This window comes from Theropithecus gelada, chromosome 4 (assembly GCF_003255815.1).
Source record: "Theropithecus gelada isolate Dixy chromosome 4, Tgel_1.0, whole genome shotgun sequence".
NCBI classification, from domain to species: Eukaryota; Metazoa; Chordata; class Mammalia; order Primates; family Cercopithecidae; genus Theropithecus; species Theropithecus gelada.
Genome location: NC_037671.1, coordinates 160,681,721 through 160,704,363, shown reverse-complemented (window position 1 = coordinate 160,704,363; position 22,643 = coordinate 160,681,721). Strand labels below are relative to the sequence as shown.

The 22,643-nt window shown below is 37.3% G+C and overlaps 1 protein-coding gene across 2 annotated transcripts in view; it reads right to left on the bottom strand.

Moving 5' to 3' along the window:
- The window catches only part of PDE7B (phosphodiesterase 7B), a 333,997-nt gene that overhangs the window by 218,027 nt on the left and 93,327 nt on the right, over positions 1-22,643 (bottom strand). The window contains exon 2 of one of the 2 annotated variants that reach the window (XM_025384447.1): positions 20,202-20,262. In XM_025384447.1, coding sequence (XP_025240232.1) covers positions 20,202-20,262 — 61 coding nt within the window. Of the gene's footprint in view, positions 1-20,201; positions 20,284-22,643 lie in introns of those variants that run through there. The other variant, XM_025384446.1, reaches the window with a different exon arrangement.

The window sequence follows — 22,643 nt, the reverse complement described above, 5'->3', positions numbered from 1 at the left end:
TGCTCTTGCCCATGACCTCTTTAGTCTTCTCCTTATACCAGTATTCATTCAGCTATGAGCTTTCCTACAGTGTCAGCATGTATTTTGGAGAAAGCACATAAGCCAAACCATTTAGTATCCTACAAAATTAAGCATCCCTCATTCTTACAAAGGACAATTATGGACATAGACTCTAAAGAATTCATCAGGAAATTGACTCTAGGGATATTTGCTTGGCAAGTCTGCTCTTGGTGCCTAAGAGCAGATAGGTTGTTGTGCCTGATCCAAGGTCACAGATTTCAGGGCTGTCTCCTTCATAGCAATAGCTTAGCATTTTGAAAGCTGAAGTTCTGGTGCTAGCAGTTCTATTCAGTTAGTCATTTTTCACTAAAGGCACACTAAAGAAAAATTTAGTTCACTCAACTACTATGATTTCTTGATAGAAAGTGACCATACCCTTTACGTGCCTGATATTGGCATAGAGAGTTGGTTTTTTTCCTGTGTCCTTTATTCATATTACATCATTTCATTCAAACTCATAAGCAATGCAGTTAAAGTTGGGGTTACATAGCAGGTTGTTGGACATGTTTGAAGGATGGGGAATTTGAGACAGAGAGAGATTATGATGTACAATCTGGTGAAGAAGCCAGGACATAAAATCAGGTCTCTAGACTGTCAATTGAATCTACCCATTATAGACTTTTCTGGGCCTATCAATGCTTTGACCAGGATGAGCATGAAACAACTCATAGGGGAGGCCCAGGTCCCAGGTTGATGTGTGCGCCTGAATATCTATGAGTTTTTTTAAAAACAATGCCACTGCAGGGAAAGGGCCAGTCCTGTTTCATTCTCTTACAGAGCAGAGGGGGCTGACTGTATAATGCTAGAAAACAGAACACGGGAGATGGGGCCACACTCATTTCTTCCCATCTTTACTACTAAGCATAGTTCTAGGATTATAGTAGATGCTCAATAACTGTTGGCCAAACTGAATGGACAATTATATATTGTGTTTTGGGTCTCCTTTTCACTGAGTTACCTTATAAATTCTGTATAGATGTGCCTTTCTTTAAAAATTCTCACACATTTTTCCTTGGAGGTAAAATTAAGGGGGATGGGAGTAGAGAAATGCTGGTATTCTCACTTTCTGACTGAATAAATCAAAGAGAGGGTATTTGGGTCAGTCCATGGTTCTCAGACAAAACAGGCATCAGAGAGGCCAAAGCCTGATGTCTGTGATGAACCAATCTCTCACGCCCAGGGCTGCCACATCGCAACTCTAGGGAGCGCGACTCATTCTAGCCTAGGTCAATGGCACCACTAGTGTTGTCAGTGGACAACTTTCCAAGAATGCAGAGTCCCTGCTCTGTCATAACGAGACTCTGGGGTCTGCTTACCTCTACTAGCATTTGTAAACACCTACCTCAAAGATCATGGAAAAAGGAGAGGCTTCCCTTTCCTTTGTGTTTTAGTAAAACTGGTTTCCTGAGTAAGCTAGTAACTATGATACCAAGTTACTCTTTAATAAAGGTAGAGAGTCAAAGAGAGAAAAACAGAAGCGGAGGTAGCCCCCTTCATTAAAACTAGAAAAAAACCACTCTACAGATAAATCATGTATAGAAAGAATTCCCCAAAGAGGGGAGTTTTCTAAGGACGAAGTTGGCAATCACCTTTCCTTTCTAAGTCCTAACTCTTTTAAAGTGATATGTCCTCTAGTTGAACTTTCTATGTTAGATGAACATTAATTACCATATTACTTATCTGGAGCATATATAACATATGGCTTTAAATCTTTTTATTGTTATTACCCTAAACATATCCTTTCAGTACTTGTTTAAGGACAATGGTAATATACTGTAGGCACTTTTTCCTCATTTTGTTCATTTTCAAAATCAACCAAAGATATCCGGTATTTTAAAAAGGAAGTCAGATCCCGTGACACCAGTGTTCAAAAATTTCCTCTGGCTCCTCATTTCATGAAGAATAAATCTGCAGTCCTCACGAGGACTCCTCAATTCTGCCTCCCATGACCTCTTCTCTCCTAATCCTCATTCCTTGGTGATATGGTTTGGCTGTGTCTTCACTCAAATCTCATCTTGAACTGTAGCTCCCACAATTCCCATGTGTCATGGGAGGGAACCACTGGGAGGTAACTGAATCATGAGGGCAGGTCTTTCCCATGTTGTTCTCATGACAGTGAATAAGTCTCATGAGATCTGACGGTTTTATAAAGGGGAGTTTCCTTGCACAAGTTATCTCTTGCCTGCCACCATGTAAGACATGCCTTTTGTGTCCTGCCATGATTGTGAGGCCTCCCCAGCCATGTGGAACTGTGAGCCCATTAAACCTCTTTTTCTTTATAAATTATCCAATCTTGGGTATGTCTTTATCAGCAGCTTGAGAACAGATAAACACACTCAGCTTTAGCCACACTCGTTCCTTTCTGTTTCTTGGGTTCTCCAGGCTCACTCCTGCTCCAGGGCTTTAGTAGGTGCTGCGCCTTCTACTGAGGATACTTGCTGCAGATCCTGCTGCTCCTGAGCAAGCAGATCCTTGCTCACCTTCTCAAATCTGCACCCTCACCTCTGCCTCTACCACTGTTACTCCATTCCTCACAGATACTTCTGCTTTATTTTATAGTCCATCACCTTCTAAAACAATGCAATATCTAATTTATTTATTTGCTTATTTATTTTTGAGATGGAGTTTCACTCTTTTTGTTCAGGCTGGAGTGCAATGGCAAAATCTCAGCTCACTGCAACCTCCACCTTCTCCCAGGTTCAAGTGATTCTCCTGCCTCAGCCTCTCAAGTAGCTGGGATTATAGGCACACGCCACCATACCCAGCTAATTTTGCATTTTTTAGTAGAGATGGGGTTTCACCATGTTGGCCAGGTTGGTCTCAAACTCTTAACCTCAGGTGATCCACCAACCTCAGGCTCCCAAAGTGCTGGGATTATAGGCATGAGCCACTGCACCCAGCCTGCAATATCTAATTTAGTTTTTTATACTGTTTACTGTCCATTTACTGCATCCCCCACATCCTACCAGAATCTAAGCTCCTGGGACAGAAGTTTTGTCTGTTGTATTCACTGCTGTTTTTCTGGTGCCTAGAAGAGTGCACCTATTTCGTTGGAACTCAATACCTACTTTTATTGTACAAATCCATCATTATCAGATCATATAGCAACAGAATATTATATAAGCTCTAGATTATCCAGGCTCAGAGTATAAGCAAAATATTATACAAATCAACTTTTTCCTTATCATTAATTTATAATTGTACATTAGAAATCCTAGTATATGACTGTTACTTGACACTGCTCTTCAGAGTCACAATGATTATGGGTGCAATAAAGACACTACATACTTTTGGGAAGCCACTGAGTTTCCTTCCGGTATGATGGTTTACTTTAAAAATGAACCCAAGGGCCGGGCACGGTGGCTTATGCCTCTAATCCCGGTACTTTAGGAGGCTGAGGCGGGCAGATCATCTGAGGTCAGGAGTTCGAGACCAGCCTAGCCAGTATGGCGAAACCTTGTCTCTACTAAAAATACAAAAATTAGCCAGGCATGGTGGCATGCACCTGTAGTCCCAGATACTCAGGAGGCTGAGGTGGGATACTCACTTGAACCCTGGCGGCGGAGGTTGCAGTGAGCCGAGATTGCACCACTGACTCCAGCTTGGGTGACAGAGCAACATCCCATCTCAAAAAAAAAAAAAAAAAAAAAACAACAACAAAAAAACCCAGAAAAAGCTTTTTATTTTAAAAACAAGTGCTCACAACACATTTTAATTTTCCAATGAGAGAACAATGAACTAGATGATAGAGTCTGAACAAAGACTCTCCTGTCTCTTGGTCCTCGGGAAAGTTCTACAACAGGTTGCTGTCCCTGAACAATCTTACAGGGCCTCTTTAGAGCTCACTGGACCTCAGCTGCACACTGCTCTCAGCTTTTTCCCCCATTTCTTTTTATCCCCTTTTAGAGAAAAAAACAGAAGCAGAGGTAACCGACTTCATTAAAAATAGAAAAAAGCCACTCTAAAGACAAATCAAGTATAAAAAGAATTCCCCGAGGAGGGAAGTGTTCTAAGGATGAGATTGCCAATCATTTCCTTTCTATGTTTTTTTTTTTTTTAAAGTTACGAACAGGTTATTTCTTTTTCATGTTTATTTTTTTCTATTATGAAAGTAATACATGTTGATGGTAGAAAAGCTGTAAAATGCAGGAAAAAATATGACGAATCAAACCAAATTCAATTTTTTCCTACCACTTAAGGTTCTATACACACATGCAATATAAATAACCACTCATCTTTGGAAAATCACACTGTATTTGTAGTTCTTTATAGAGTTTTGTATCAGCAGGATCTTCATATATTTGAGGCAGACTTTAGGATGCTCAGAGTTATGTAGCATTTCTGTCTGTTTCTTCTCTGAACAGTGAAAGTAAACTAATTGGTTGCACAAATTAACTGTACCTTTATTCCCTCAGACAAAACTGTGCTTTTTGGGTCCAATTTGAGAAGAAAGGAACAAAATAGAAATCTTGAACTTGGAAATGTGCAATCGCCTTTTGTTTCTTAGCTTAATGAAAACTGCAAATTCTCCTGGCATAATTGAAATATGTATTGACAACACCTTGAGGGTGTCTCTGAGGCAGAGGCAGGCTGTGTCTGTGTGTGTGTATGTGCACATGCATGTGTGTGCACTAGTGCATCTGTGTTACATGTTTCAATTTCGAGAACCTCAGAAAGTTCCACAGTGTTTTATTCCATATTATTTGATATCATTTGTGCAATGAGCTCTCACCCATCCCTACTGCAACAGACTCTTAGTGTGTTAGTTCTGGAAGGTTTCCATTTGCCGCAGAACCACAAACCTCAGTTGCTTGACTTTCTTATTGTTTTGCAACTTCTGTGCTATGTCATGGGCTGGATGTCCATGGGCGGCATGTTGATCTATGATACAAGGTACTGGATTTTTGTGTCACGTGCCCTCTGCAAAAGGATGGCTGATTGCAGGAATTCCATTTGTTTGGGGCCAGGTGAATTTGTGAGAGAGGTTTAATAAAAGCCCTGACTCATCTCTAAGATGCAGCAACTGATGTAGTAGTTTACCTTAAGGCAGAGTTACAGTCACAACCACCTCTCTATTTATGCATATTCCACCATGGGAGTAAGTTATCAAAACCTTGACACTTGGGAAATGTAGGTTTTAGTAATGCAAATGACAATAAGAAACATTCTTTGTACTCTTAGAAATCAGAGAAATAACCTAAAATCTCTTTTATTAGAAAAATGAATGACCACACTTTGTTGAACGTTTGGAAAATATAAAGAGACAAAAAAAAAGGGGGGGGGAATAAAAAATACACATGATTTTACCACCTGGAAGCAAAAATACTTCTCGATTTTTTTTTTATTGGAAATTTACAATTCTTGCATTCAACTCAATTCTGAAGCTAAAGGTGACCCTCTTATCCCCACCTGCGCATGCATACTCAGTACTGAGAGAAACTGATTTAAAAAAAAAAAAAAGGCCAATTGGAAACACTTTGCTGCTTCATTCCTAGAGCAAGTATGTATAAAGTCCATGAAAACAACACGTGAGGGTTAAGTTTAGAAATGCTAGGCCATATGATTTCATAGGAAAGGACTAAACTATTGATTTTTCCAAATATGATGCCTTAACTATTACTTTTTAAGTCTTTTAAGTCTTTGTTTTTTTAGGACAAAATTGAAAGGAAGGTAAAGAAATTTCCCATATACCCCCCACACCACACATCACAAGCTTTCCCATTGTCAACCTCCCCCATCAGAGTGGTCCATTTGTTATAATTGATGAACCTTCATGACACATCATTATCAACCAAAGTCCACAGTTTACATCACGGTTCACTCTTGATGTTGTATGTTCTACGGACAAATGTATCTACCATTACAGTATCATACAGAATATTTTAACTGCCCTACACATCTTCTGTGTTCCTCCTATTCAGCCCTCCCCCCTTAATCATAACTTTTCATATTATAACTTTAGACCTGTAAAATATAGTTAATTGTATATTTTGTTGAGAAAGAAAAAATGGAAATTAATTAGGTCAATGGAAAAGAGTTTTTATTTATGAACCAGGGTTTTGTTTATAGTTCCCTGTGGGTGAGCAAGCACTTATTAAGATCCTTTGTGGGACATTTATTTTCAAGCGTTCAACAAAGAATAACTATTAACTCAGTTTATGCAACGAACTTCATCAACTCTTTAATGCTCATGGATAATCAACAAAAAAAATTTACTCATTTTATTACTACCATCATCAACCTGATGATTTGTTTACTTAAATGATAATCATGATCTTCGTTAGAGGCTATTACATAAAATGTTTTTATTGAGTCAAATGATGAATTATGGATTCTAACTTTTACTTAAGGTAATCATCAAGTGTTAAATTATTTGTGGGACTTTCGTACACAGCTGGTAGGAGGATAAATTGGTATAGCCGGTTTGGAAGACTTTTTGGCAGAATCAATTAAAGCCGAACTACACACACACACACACACACACACACACACACACACACACACACAATGACCCAACAATTGCAATCTGCAATTCTAGGTAGATACTTAAAAGAATGTGTGTAATTTTGTGCATAAGACGACATGTACAAGAATATTTATACACTATAGTGGTAATCAGCAATCTGTTTCTGTGAAGGGACACATAGCATATATGTTAGGTATTGGGGATCAGATGGTCTCTATCATGACCAAACTCTACCATTTTGTAGCATGAAAACAGCCATAGGCAATATGTAAATGAATGGACACGGCTGTGTTCTAATCAAACAGGCAACAGGTCAGGTTTAGCCCATGAGCTGCGACTTGCTGACTTCTGTTCTACAGCAAAAGAAACAAACAAAAGAATGAACTACATCTATATGCAGCAGCATGCATGAATCTCATAGACAGTGTTGAGTGAAAGAAGGCAGACAGGACAAAGAATATACTCTTTAATTTCATCTAAATAAATTTCAAAATCAGTGAATGGTGATAGAATTCAGTGCATCAGAATGGAATCTTTGGGAGGTAATGTCTAGGAGGAGGTATGAGGGAAGCTATCTGTATTGACCTGTGTGGTTTTACACAGATACATTAACTTTGTAAAAATTCATTGAGTTGCACTTAAAAACTAAGTATTTCTCAGAATTCAAGCAATATTTCAATTAAAAAGTTAAAAACCCCACTTCTATCAAAATAAACTAATAGCTAAATAAGTGAATAGCAAGAGAAATAGAAGTGCCAATAAGTATATAAACTACCATTTCAGTTGTTGAGGCTATTGATAAATATAAGCTGACACATGTGTATGCACATTGTTGGTTCATGCTTACTAATGTTAAATACAGCAATTGAACATTTTCTCTCTTAAAGATGCTGACATTTGAAACTTATCTAAGAAATTTTTCCATAGGAAAGTAAACAAAATAAACATGGCAGTCACATGTTTTGTTTTTAGTTAAACACTTCTCCATTTTCAACAGTACAATTGCTACAGGGGGAAAATCTTTTATTTATTGTTATGTCCTAGAATTTTACACAAATTTGTAAGGTCACATGTCAGAGACCTGTCCATTGAATTTCTAGAACCCTAGGAAGTAGACAAGTCTGGGAGAAGAGTTATCATCTCCCTCTTACTTGAACTGCAAACTTAAAGTCCTATGAAAGCAATATTTGAAAGAACTAAGTCCTTTCAGATATTCAGAGATTTGCTTAAGACTCTATTATGAAGGTCAAGATGAGAGAATCACTTGAGCCCAGGAGTTAGAGACCAACCTGGGCAAGATGGTGAAACCCCATCTGTACAAAAAATTTAAAAATTAGCCGGGTGTGGTGGTGCACACCTGTAGTCCCAGGTACTTGGGATGCTCAGGTGAGAGGACTGCTTAAGCCCAGGAATTCCCGGAGGCAGTGAGCTATAATCACACTACTGCACTTCAGCCTGGGCAACAAAGTGAGACCCTGTCTCCAAAAACATAAACTTTTTTTTTTTTTTAAAGACTCCGTGAGATTCCAAATGTCTGTTAAATTATACAAAATATGATCATAGTCATTCATATACTGTTACCCAGAGTCCTCTTGGCATTTCATTGGTCAACCTTCTTGTAAACATGATTCATGAGGAAATATTTTTCCTGACACAAAGAGTGAAATAGCAGACAAAATAAGGTACCTTTCCATAGACTGCCTGGTGTGATTAGTTATTAACAAACCCATTCTATAAACAATGCAGTAATTCAGGAATATGATGTTAATCTTTTTCCTCAGAAACAAGGAAAATGTATTTTTGAGTTCAATATACACTTCCAAGATGTCCAATTTCTTTTTTAAATACTTGATTTTCTAAAAGAAGAGAAAATATTGAAATGCCTTTTCCTGAAATTTACATCTCTATATAAATTTTAGAAAGCAGTTTGACATAGTAACTCCTTTCTTGTATTTACTATTCATATTCCAAAACTCTCAGATTTGTAGGATATGATTATCATTGAAAAAATGAGGATGGTGCTATTCACCAACTTCATGGAATTCTATATCCTATTAGCATTTCTGGCACTATTTTCTTATATTTCAGAATGTCAGGTCCTCGTTTAGAATGAAGTCTTCAATTTTTCTATTGTGTCACAAAGAACTAGAGCTCCCCGAATCCCAGAATTTAGGTAAAGCTAAAATAGCAATGTACAAGATTTCATGTTAACTATCTCATTAAATTAAAAGTCAGACAATGTAAAAAATGTTGACTACAAATCAAATGTATTAGGCTTATATGTGGTTGGCTACTTTGAAGTAGGCAAAAAAATTCTACACATTTGGTTTTCATTTATAAATAACCTTAGATTTGCCTGTAAGGTTTTTATAGTAAGAAATAATCAGTAATCTTGATAGTGTTCATGTTAGACTCACAAAAGTTGAAAACATGCATTATTCAGTCAGAGGGGAAAATGTTGGGTTTATGAAAACTGAGCTTTCTATACCATCAGCTAGCTCCTTCTTTAGAATGGATCTCTTGGTAAGGAAACAAAATATCTTTTGGCAATTAGATATGAAAAAGAAATGCTACAGTTCAAAGATAGCAATTGATATAATGAGAACAAGTATTTATTTATTTAATACTTCAAAATTTGTTCTTGTGCATCCTTTGTAATACACATAATTTGTCTCATTCTGAAAATTTCTATATTTTGTGAATATTTATAATCTACAAATATTAGAAAACCTTGTATATTCATAGTTGCTAAGGCAGGTGGTTTGAGATTGGGAGGTTGAGATCTCACAAACCTATATAAATAATTTGTTTAAAAAATATGAATTTACAATGAAATATAATCTATACTTCTTCCAATAAAAAGCCTAACATTGTTTTGGGGTCAAAATTAAAAGTGACATTGTCTCTGGAACATTATAAAAAGTACAGTTTTATGTATGCCAAGATTCCTAGATGGACTCATCTTGAAAGCAAGAAGCATTTGAATCAAATTTATAGAAGGGAAAAATGAACCAGAAGTAGAGAGGATGAGGAAGAAGAGGCAGTTTTTTTAACTTTTATTGAGACAGAGTCTTGCTCTGTCACCCAGGTAGGAGTGCAATGGTGTGATCTCGGCTCACTGCAACCTCTGCCTCCTGGGCTCAAGTGATTCTTGTGCCTCAACCTCCTGAGTAGCTGGGATTAGAGGTGCATGCCACCACACCCGGCTAGTTTTTTGTATTTTAGTAGAGACGGGGTTTTGCCATGTTGGCCAGGCTGGTCTCGAACTCCTGAGCTCAGGTGATCCGCCCACCTTGGCCTTTCAAAGTGCTGGGATTATAGGCGTGAGCCACTGTTTCTGGCCAGAAGAGGCAGTTTTGATGTGATTGGACAGAGGTGGGCCCAGCTCAGGGGACATAGGTACTCCCAGAGCTCAAATGGCTTAGCACCTTTGGTTTCCTTCACAAAGTGGGAGGTGGATGTAGAGGCATCACCTTTTAGGCCAAGACAGGTCAAAAAATAACCTTCTAGAGTCACTATGCATGGTGGGAGAACGTTAGGGGTGAATATGTAACCTAACACATTTCTTCTACCTTCATCAGGAATTATTTTTTGTGTTTTCTTGGAATTCTAGGCCAACACTGGGTGCTAGAAAACTAAATCAGAGACCTATTGCCTGGAATGTGAGGGTGCATTGGGGAAATAGAGAAGTAACTTCACATGTACAATACTAGGGAGAGGGATTTGTGAATTGAAGTCAAGACATCCCCTTGCAGGTTACCTTGGCTGGCCATAGGAAAAGGACCAGGAAGCAGTTAAGGAGAATAAAGGGAAGGGTTTTTATGAGCATGGAGCAGTTACTCTTTTGAAATGAGAGTTGAGAACACTTAGTTTGTCTTTTCTTTTTTTTTTTTTTTATTTTAAAGAATAGGCCTGGATATTTAGCATCTAACTCAGCTGGGTCCTCAAAACTGCTCCACATTTTTTTAAACACCTCTATTCAGTTTTTAAAATTTCTTGTAACATTAGTTTTGAATTAACCTAGTTCTGCATGCCTGCATTCATCTGTTCCTCTCCTTAAGGCTCATCAGAACACGGTATTTCCTTCTTAAAAAGAAGGGAAGCGATCAGATGGAAATTCTCCCAGCTCTTCCTGGCTGCACCCAGGCACACCTGTCTCCATCTCCATGCTTCCTCGCCCACGGGGACCATCTTCTCACAATCGCAGGTTTAAGGCTCACAACTACTCCCTTTCTCTTCATGAAACTTCAGCCAGTTCTTTTCCTCTCTCCTCTCACCATCGAAACATTCTCAAATCCTTCCTATCCTAAGAAATCCTTCCTGATTGTAGACTTTGAGAGGTACTGTCATATCCTCCACCCCCCTTTCTTACTTTTCTTTCTTTCTCTTGCTTCCTTTGTTTCTCTTTCTCTTTCCTTTTCTTTCTCTTTCCCTCCCTCCTTCCCTCCCTCCCTCCCTCCCTCCCTCCTTCCTTCCTTCCTTCCTTCCTTCCTTCCTTCCTTCCTTTCTCTCTTTCTTTCTCCCTTTCTCTCTCTCTCTCTCTCTCCCCCCCACCCCCTCTCTCTTTCTTTCTTCTTTTTTTTTTTGACACGATCTTGCTCTGTCACCCACACTGGAGTGTGCAGTGGTGCCATCATGGTTCACTGCAACCTCAACCTCCTGGGCTCAATGGATCCTCCCATCTCAGCCTCCTGAAAAGGTGAGACTACAGGCACGTGCCATAACCTCAGGCTAATTTTTGTATTTTTTGTAGAGGTGTAGTCTTGCTATGTCGCCTAGGCTGGTTTTGAATTCCTGGGCTCAAGTGATCTGCCTGCCTTGGCCTCCCAAAGTGCTGAGATTACAGGCATAAGCCACTGCACCCAGCCCTCTCAGACCAATTTCTTGACAGAGGAGTGCCTTCAGCTCCCTGTGGCCTGGCTCCATGCTACCCACCTCACCCCACCTTCTGCTGCTGATGCTCTTGCTGTTGTTACCTTCAGGTTGTTAAGTCCAAGCAACACTTTTTAGGCTTGATCTCATTTGACCTCTATAGTATTTTACATTTGTATCATGCCCCACCTTTTGAAACTCTCTCCTCTTGGCTAAGATGGCAAAGATACCATTCTTTCCTTTTCCTTTATCTTTCTGTCCACTCTATTTTATTCTCCTGCCTATTTAGGCTTCCATAGGCTCCTTTTGAACCTGACCAACCCTTTGGGGGATGCTTCTGGGCATTCCAAAGCACAACCTTATCTCACTCCTCACCTTTCCCCGAGTGATCTCATTCCTGTTATATCGTGACCGCCACTGACTTATAGATCCCTCTTCTGAGCTGCACTGCACTGGAGAGTTCCTTGGACACCTCAAATTTACTGTGTCTAAAATTTAACCTCTCCCCACTGCCCCACCCCATGCAAATTCAATTATCTCAGACTCTTCTTTGCAGGACAGGGCAGTACCTCAATCTGTTTAATAACATTTCATACACTCAACCCATTGTAGAGTTCTATCATCCTCTTGAAAAGTTTCCTTTACTTTGTGCCTTCTGTTCTCTCTGACACTGTCTCGATTCAGGTAGGACTCATCATTTCTCACCTGATAGATACTACTGTTCTCTAAACTAGTCTCTCTTCAGCTTGTCCTCCTCCTGTGTATTCTCTACTCTAACCAGATGATCTGTCTAAAGCATGCATCTCACCTTGTAGCTCCTCTGCTTAAACATCCTTCGATGGTTATTTGTCCTATTATAAGGCTGTTCATAACCTCTCCTGCCTTCCTCTCCACACTCGATTGTCTTATCTCATTCCTCTTATTCTATTTTCCAGGCATAAATACTTTCTTACAGTTTTTAGTTGGTCACATTAAGCTGCCGGTACCTGTTGCTCTTAGAAATACCAACAACACCTTTCCCAACGGGCTGTCCTCAGTGCAAGCTCCAGGGCTGTCTGGAGCTTCTTTTTGACACTCAGCTCCTTACTATGTCTTACACAAGGCCTTTCCTGACACCACTCCACCCTTCCCCTTCCCATAAGACCTGGCCTCTCCTGCTTGTGGTTTATTATGCTATGTTGTCATTGTTTGTGTGGTTGTCCCTGTGTCACTAGATTGGGAGCTTGCTGAGGATAGAATTTCAATGTCTTTGCATCCCTACTCTGGCACACAATGTGTATCTATAAAGCGTTTGTTGATTGAACATGTTTTCTCAAGTGTAGCTTTGTGTAAGGCTGATGGGTCTCATTGAATTCCCTCTTTCTACCTTCAGACAGAAAATGAAGCTAATTCAACACAAGACTGACACTTCTATCACTTTTGGGCTTGGCAACATCAGTTCTGATAGTTTGGACTTTGCTTGTGTTGTTATTCTGCAGCTGCTCTGGTCTGAGCCCTGGCTTCCAGCTGCATTCAAAAATGAGGTGTTCTGTTGCTGTGGAAATGCTGCAACCTTCCACGGAAAGCAACCTTCAAGCTAGGAAACTTGTTTTTCTTATGCGAAACAATATTGACTTCCAAAATTTTAAAAGGCAGTAGGATAATGTAGAATGCCTTTTAAACCATAAACCTCAAGGTGAAATAATTTTCTGTATATTCCCATAAACACGAGAAGACAAAATAATGGGCCTCTTCCTGTATTTTCAGCACAATGCTCCATCTGCGCAAGAATATACTCTGTGGCAACAGGGATCCTACCTTGCTCATTATTATTTCAACTTTCAGAGTACTCCTAGCAGAGGGTTGGGCATTCAGCAGTGCTCAACGAATACTTGTTAATCTCCCTCTTAGGATAGCTCCTCATTGGCTATTTGAAGAGAACCACTTTCTTATCTTGTAACCTGGAGTAGTGTGCTTGGGAAGCCACCAGTTAGTTTATGTAGGCGCTGACCCATGGCTTTGGCTATGTTAGCAGGGGGTTTTAAATACTAGGCCAACCCATCTTTGACACACTCGGGAGATGCACTCCGGATGACTCTGCTGTTCTCACAAACACATCAGCATGTATCCATTCAGCAAATAGTGAGTTCCTCTTAGGGGCTGGGCCGCTACATGTTCCAGATGCTGGATACTACTCAACAGTGAATGAAATGGAGTCCTTACTTCTGTGATAATCGCATTCTGCATGTATTGGTGTGTTGCAGGGCAAGGCTGGGGGACAACAATGGACAAATAGAAAATATGTCCTTTACTGACAAGTGCAATGAAAAGTAAAACAAGACAGGGCCTTGGGTGAGTGATGGGGAATGATACTCCCATCATCCTCCCTTGGGAATATCCAGGTTCACTTTACCCTCTTTGGGCAGAGTAAGAAAATATCATTCAGCAATTTTGTTGTCTGAGCATGCATATAGAGAGAGTGAATTCATGAATCCAAGTGACAGCAATGAAGAGCTTTGAAAGTGTAAGTTAAAATTAATTCAAATTCCTGAGGCATTCTAATCTTAAATCAAAATTAAGCAACTTGAAAACTTCTTTCAACACAGACTTTACTTGTAAAGTCAAGTGCATGCAAAATAATATTTACAATAATCTTTCTTTCATAACCTATGAGGATAATATGTTTATTACTAAATTGCCAACATGCACTTGAAAATATCTGTTCACTTGAACCAAATTGAGATCGTTTAAAATTTAAAATCTACAATACTGTCAATTTGCATATAAAAATACTACTAATATAAAATGAAGTGCAAGGACTTAGAAAAAATTGAGTATTACTATTAATAAAAATACTTATATTTATAGTACTTCTAAAAGTTCACTGAATGTTTTAATACTTATTGTCATGTAATCCTCAACAGACTTAATAAGGTAGACAATAATATTGTTATTAATGTTTATTATTCAATTTTAGACAAGAGTGAACAAGTCTACAAACCCCTAAATGACATGCCTCTGCTCACACAGTTGTTAGCTGGTACCAGGTCTTTCAATGCCTTCTTTCTACAACACCACAGTGGCCTACTTTGATACCAAATCTTATTTTGCCTTAAAACAGATTGTGTATTATTTTTTAAGAAACAATATATAGGTCTCATAAGTGTCCACATGCAAAAACCAAAAGTTGAAGCAAGTGATAAGAGCAAAATATAAATATAAAATAACTCCCAACTTTATTAGGTGATAAAGTTCCAAAAAAGTGAAGAAAACAATTTTTCTCTACTGTCACAGTTGAAAATATTATCTTGTTTCTTAATAAAATACTATAATATTTGATATCAAGAGAAAAATAGAATTAACATGTTTTTTTAAAAAATCAAACCAGAATTCAGGTTGTCAGATACACATTGGGTTAAATATGCATTGGTTTAAAATTACTTAATTTCACAAGTAGCTGATGAATGGCTGTACTTAATATTACCCAGTACCTAGGAGCTTATAGAGTATTCTCTGACACGCTATAACTAAATCGAAAAGACTCTCTAACTAACTAAATAAAAGAGACCAGAACTCTCTTTTATCTGGTACTTTTGTCCTTTTTAGGGCCAATGATGACAGTCAAGCTCTCTATAATCAGGTCTCAAATTTCTTTTCAATTTATTCTTTCATCTACCTCATGGCCTGAAACACTGCCCCAGAAACACTCCCCAGTCTATCTCTAGGCTTTTGAGAGTGGTCTTGCATCCATCTAGAGTGCTGCCATGTTCTCAACTTTCATATCTAAATAGATGAGTCTTCACATCCCTGCTATATGCACTCTCTCCATATTTTGAAGTCCCAATATATTTTATCTTTATGGTGTTGCATACATTGGGCTTCAGTACTTGAATCTCTTGCTGAACTATAAACCCTCTAAGGGGAGACTCTATGCCCCACTGGTCTTTGGATTCCCAATGCTAAGCACATGACCTTGTAGGCGCTTGGTGCACACCCAATTAATAAAAATTAGATGAAGGTCTCGTTCTACCCTGGAGGTAACTTGCAATTTTGAAGAATGTATTTAATATTTTAAAAAATTGTCCTTACATTTATATAATGTTTTAACTTTTCAATTACTTTTTTCAACACCATTGGTGTCATCAGTAATAATTTATTTTATTAGTTTATTTGTATTTGCTTATTATCAATTTTTACATTTTCAATTATTTATCATTTATGCATCAACTTATTGATGCATACACAATATTTAGGGCAGACATCATCATAGGCTTCTCCTCACAGAACATCTCATTCTCTCACCAGAGAAACCCCTGGGCTAGGAAGAACAGATGTTTTTATTTCCACTTTGCAGGAAAACTATGAATTGAATCCTAGAGAGATGAAGCAACTTCTATGAGTACACGGTTAATTTTTCAGAGCTAGTGCTACAAAGCAAGCCCCTCTATGCCTATGTTGAGTGTTAATAAAATATAGATTTTCTGGTGTTCTGTTATTCTGAAGATTAGCAATCATTTAAATAATTTATAATAATTTTCAACCAGAAAACTGACTAATATGAATACTCCCTTGTAAGTTATGTAAGTTATGTCAGGTAAAAAAGTGCCTATTGTACATTCCAGTAGTCAGCAGCACGAAAGAAATCATACATGAGACAAAAACAGGGCCACTGAAAATTTCAAATTAAAAAAATTAAACCTTGATAAAGAGGATGGAGAAATTGAGCCAACAAAATATCATAAACTAAAAATTAAGGCTTATAATTTGAAAAAATCCCACTCTAATAATAAGAAAAAGAGGAAATACAAAGAAGCACTAAATCTGATCAGGAATTTCTCTTTGAAAGTTTCTTTTCCGATGATTTATCATTTCACAGAGCAAGGTTCACAAATGAACTGAGAAGTGAATCAACATTGATCATTTTACATAATTTCTTTAAATACTCTTGGCTCTTTTTGCCCAACAGTTTTCATTATGCTTTTGAAAAGTAAACTCTTTTTTGTAACCTGCCATACTTCATGCATTGATTATACAATGAGAGATAATGTCTCTTCCACTTCCTCTTTCTTTTAGTATCTGTTCATGAGACCTGAAGAAGGTAAAAGTCTTGCTATACAGCTGTATATCCATTGATATAATTATATAAACTTCTGAGCCAATTTGAACTTGAGTGAAATCTTATGGCTAAATTTATAAAAAGGAAGGTGGAGAGGGGAGGACAGGGAGGCAGAAACTCTACACACATTGCCCTAAGCCTGAAGGAAAGAAGAAAGCAACATTTATTACAAGTTGGTGTTTATGTTTAACTTGATCATCTACATTTGCTCTCTGAACAATTGTAAGGAATAAATAGTTAACACTCCGTGTAGTCAGCTCTGCAGTACACCTGTATTTACCTTCATATCCAACATGAGTTATTCTCCTGAAGCCAGAAATAATTCCCTACTAGACCCATACATGACAGTAGTTTGGTTCCATTTAAAGCTGCATTGAATTCAGCACACCAGAGTAACTCAAGGTGAATTTTACACTTATGTCTCATTTAACAGAATGAGTCAGAAGTGTGATTTTCAGTAAGAATGACTTATTCGTGGAAGTCGTGAGGTAGACAACTGGAAGCATAAAAAGAGTACTTTTCAGAATGATCTGGGGACTCACCAGTGGAAGACAAGGAAATGCAAATGGAGTCTCTGGCTAGTGACCCTTCTCCATATTCCACCCCAACTGTGATGAAACCAGTACACAGCTAGGATCCAGCAGGCACCCAAGCCTGGAGTGTGAGCGGGTAGACAGGGAGGTTTCCAGGGGAATGAGCCAAGGGCTTGACTAGTTAAAGATGAGGATGTCTCAGGTTGGCCCACATCAGGGATCTGAATATTGAGGTGGCCCCATGTATTTGGTTTTCTCATTTAGAAATTTTGATTTATTCATAAAAATGTTATAAAATTACCTGCAAAAATAAAAACTACATTTGTGGTTGGCAGTGCTTATAAAACACTTATGATATCGGAGACTCCTTATATCTCCGATACAAGGAGATGTGAAGTTTTCTCAAAAAATGCTTTAGAAAATCATAAGAACATTATCTGAGATTCCTTTTGAAGATAGCAACAAACTAATTAATACCTTAGATAGTGGTGAAGAGGTGCTTTTTGTGTTAATACAGATGTTCTTTCTTGAAGAAATACAAAATATGGGCTCAGTTTTAGGGACTTATGTGCTCATAACTTGATTTCTCTTGTTTAAGTAAATAAACCATTAAACTTCTTTCTTTTATCATCTAGGATCATTTTGCTGTAAAGTGGTAGTCCTTGGGCTTCAGGTGAATATATGTTAATGGTGGGGTTGATCTATGTGTATTGATATCCATAATATTTATTTTGGTATTCTTCCATCTAAGATTTCAAAGGACTTCATAAGTGTCTGAATTAAATGTTGCAGCAATTCTCTTAAAAAATCTAAACCTTCTTAAATATAAGCTCCTCAAGGGCACAATTTTCACTGTGTGAGCAACTCAAACTCACTAGGCATAATATTATCTTGGAACACTCATTACTTACTGTCTATCTTAAAGGTAAAATGTATATTTGTTCTTCCTATGTGTCCTGAAACCAGTAAAAACTTCCATTCTCACAGTTCCTTTTATTATTTAGTTCTGTATTATGAAGAAAAGGGAAATCTAACAAACTAATGAAATCTACAAGGTTAATAACCAGAAGCTTAATTAAAACTCTTCTATTGCCAGAGATAAATTTTGAAAGATAGGGCTTCTCTCAATTTACTTAGAATAAATGACCTAATTATGTAAGGTGTTTGGGATGGATTTCACCTGCCACATAGTAAGTGCTCAATTAACTGTAATCATTATGACAGTGGTAGCAACATAAAACTGATTTATATAAATACGTTTCTAATTTTAGAATTTTGTGCAATCTGGCAGATTCATTACAGACACATTTGGCAGACAGGATTGCTTTCTGGCAGCTATATAAAAAATACTATATAATCTAGAAGAGATGGAAAGAGAACTGATCTGACTTTAAGTGAATTCAAATCTATAGGCAGTAGTAGAAAGTCTCTTGCTCTTCTCCTAGCTATAAATTAATCAAGCAACTGACATGGAAGACAGGACACAGAAACATTCAGTCAAAATAGATGACGTATTCATGTGCTTAAAATTATTATGAGTTAAATATTGATTCAAGTTACTAGACCAGGTGAAAGCTACAATCAAATAATATTTCAGTGGTAGTAAGGTACTTGCAGTATTAGACCATTTGCCTCAATTTCCTTATTTGTGACATGAAGATAACAATAGCACCAACCTCATCTTGTTATTGTGGAAAATTAAATAAGTTAATTATTGAATAGATTATTTGATGTGGTGGTAAGACAGTTTCCCAAATCCAAAATTGGGACACATGGCTTGACAAAGGATTTTTTTCTGCTTCCATCTGTACCTGTTTTGTCTGTCTGTCTGTCTATCTATCTATCTATCATCTATTTATCTATATATCTATGTAGTATCTGAAATATTAGAACTTTGGAGACATTTTCATTTCACACTTTCAAGGGGCAGGAATATTGGATATTTGAAATGGGTATATGGATGCAATACTACATTCTTTGTTCATGTGCTTCTAGTAAAACGTTCATTTTTCAATGAATGTATTACTATATAGCCGCCATCTTAATTAAAATAAAAACATAGAACTGCAAAGAGAGATTTAAAAATTAGTGAAGAATTTAAGAAAGATTAGAAGGGTAGAAAAATCTGATGTCTGGTTTTTGTTTGTTTCTTAAGTCATGTACCACCTTTGATTATTTGTTACATGATTATTTTGAATTATAAATTACCAAGATCTTCACCTGCCTCTATTTATCTTGCTGTCTGTTTTTCACCAATAATCTAGACTGTCAATATATGAAGTGGGCAGAGCAAATGGAAAATGCTAAAGTGAATATTTTTTCTTTGCTTATTAATATAGTTCAAGGTTAGAATCTACAAAGGTAAAAATTTGGTGAAAATAAAGTTTAGAAATTATTTTTATTTATCCATGCTACTGTTTACTTCTATTACTATAATGAAATTGCAACTTTATTGGGCATAGTTTAGTGGCTTAAATAAGATCTAAACACTAGACCTAAAATTTTACTGTTTAGAAACTTCCATATCATGATTTGGGCCATTTCTCACTTTGAAGTTAAGTGCATCACTTATATTCTCTATAATTGTTTCCAACCTATAAAATGAGGAAAATAATACCAACTTCATTACCTAACAGTACATATTAAAGGAGTTTGTCAAAGGGATTGATGATATATCATCCTACAAGAACACATGATTATTCATTACAATGTTATTTTGTTACAAATGCTGTATGGATAATAGTTGTGCTGACTTCAGATTACAGTAGTTCAAATATACATTTCTTCCAGGAATTCTAAGTAAGGGTTTTGCACTGTGATGTAAAGACTTAATAATTTACTTATCTATCTTATCATCCATCTCTGGTTTAAGAATTACCTTTTCATCAGAGCTACCTGAATGCAAACCACCTAATTCTATGTTATACTGATGATCCAAGAAAAATTTTGAAAGACTCAGAAGCACGGTCCTTGACTGACTAATTAAGAAAATCAAAACCATTTCTCATCATCAAGTGTTACACATATAAATGTGTTACAGCTGCCTATATACCCATAAAAGAACCTATCAGCCTCTTCAAAACGGAATGAGAGACAGTCAAAAAGGCAACAGAACAACGATAACTCCACATGACATCAACATGCTTAATATATTTAAAATGAGAAGCCTTCTTACCCAGCATGCAAACACATTTGGCATTCTGATCGGGGTTCTCAAACAAGATTTCGCCACACCTCTGAAATAGAAAGATAGCCATGGTTATTTTAAGATTTCGTATCAAGATTCCCAAGGCAATATATCCATGTGCCCTGACATTACCATAACATTATTCTACTTTTGTTTTCATTGGTTACCTGAGTCTAGGAACTTATGTCATGAGCAGAGACTGGCCTGGTAGTAAAATATTCGAGGCATAAGTTGGAATAGATTGTTTCTGCATGCCTTATGCCCCTGCATGAAGCTGATTCTGTGTGCTCCCATGGGAAGTCATGACTAGAGATGCACTTGGTTTGAAACAGTTTCTATTTCAGTGGAAGATATGCAATCTATTAGGCCCAATAATCTGTGGTTAATTATTCTCAAAGTTGGTCTTTATTCATCTCTCATATTATTCTACACTACCCACTCTGCAAAGCAGAGATACTATCAAGCATAAAGCTAGGTGGCCTATACTTTATCTCTCTGAACTTGGAAGGAAAAGCAGATAGATAAATAATGAAAAACTGGCATTCATAATGCTTTTCCTGAACTCACAGACTCACGGAAATATCAACTTTCTTATCTATGTCTTAGTTTTAACTTGCTTGTTAAAACTTTTGTGCAAGGTAAATTCCTGTAGAGATGCAATCAGTTATTTAAGAACAGGCCACATTTGTATGATGAATATATTGACAAAGCATTAGTACTTGAATATATACATAAATCTTTCAAATCAATGAGAACATAACAAGCTAACAGAAAAATGGATCAAGGATGTGAGCAAGCAATTCATAGAAGAGGAAAAATCTGAATGGTCAATAAACACAGAAAACATATTTAACCATAACTGTGATCAGAAGCAAGCAAATTAAAGATAAAATGAGGTTTATTTTCAACTCAACGATTTCACAAAATTTAGAAGTCTGGCAATAACAAGTGTTTTCAAGACTGTAGAGAAATGGATACTCTCACACATTGTGGGATGGAGTATAAAATGATATAATCGCTTTAGAAAAAAATTTGCAAAATCCAGAAAAGATGAAATGTTCATTCTCTATGACATAGCAAATTGTGTTCTAGATTTATAACTAGAGAAATTTCATATAAAACTTTAATGTCTTGGTACAAAACAGATAAATAAGTGTTTATTCATGCAATGAATAATGAAGCATCAAATTTAGGGTAGGGGGAAGAAATGCTGAGAAATGAAATGTTAGAGGGCACACCAGGGCTATCAATTTTTTCTGTAATGATGTGTCCCTTAAATTCTTCTCTGAATGTTTTCCTTCATTTCAAATATTTTGAAATAAGAATTGTCCTCATATTCATAACTCTGAATATAAAAATGGCCCTTTGCACAATACGTCTCTGCACCTGTCTTCCTTGAGAGGCCATTTGGTAATAGACTGGACTGTCTTCATCAATAACTTGTTCTCACTACATATTTCCTTTGTCCTTAAGGAGACTGAAGATGAGCTACATTCACTCATTTTCCTCTTTCTTTTACTGTTCACAACTTGGTTAATTCCACTCCCATCAATCTTTGTTGTATCTATACATTATATATTATAAGACAAAGTAATTTAAGGTGAAAAAATTCCTGGATGTGAGAATTCATGTTCTTCACACCTGATTATGACATCCTCTGGTACAAAGAAGGGCAAGTTGAGAGGAGAAAGGATGATGCTGTTACATTCAAGTCAATCCAGTTTTTTAAGGTGGCCTACATTATGTGGAGGAGCTGGACAGTTGGTTCAGTGATGTGCAAAGAAAGAAATCTGCTTTTGTGAGTCAAGAGGCCTGACCGTGGAGGAAGGAGGTTGGATGCAACTTAAGGTTGCAAAAGAGCATTGAGTTCTTGATGGAGATCCTACATCTTGAGCTTTCTTCCCAGCTACTCTGCTCGCCTCGTGTCATGTTTATCATGTCACCTAATCTCTTCATGCTTCATTTCTTCATAAGTAAACATGGGGATGCCAATATATGCCACCGAGTCAGGTCAGAGAAGCAAATGTGAGGACTAATGACCCATGGAGTCTGATCATACTGTTTGTTCCTATTTTGTTGTTTTGGCAGACATTAAACCTTTTCAAATTACTAGGATGCATTTTCTGCATTACCTACATTTTAAAGTGATATTTTTTGACCTGAAAGTGTTAATATTTTAAAATGAAGGATCAGAGGTTTCCAAAAACGTTTTAAACTTCTTGGCAAAACGAAGTGCTAGGAAGCTCCATCAGTTCACATTCTGCGTCCTACAGGGAAATAACTCCAGGACCCTAGGGTGCTCCCCTGCCATTTTCTAAGGACGAAGTCCAGACATGTGCTGTGAAGGAAGAGCTTTCCTACTTTCCTTGCAGGACCTCTAGGGGCAGGGGTTGATGGGTTGAGGTTGCATAACTTCTCTTTGCTACCATA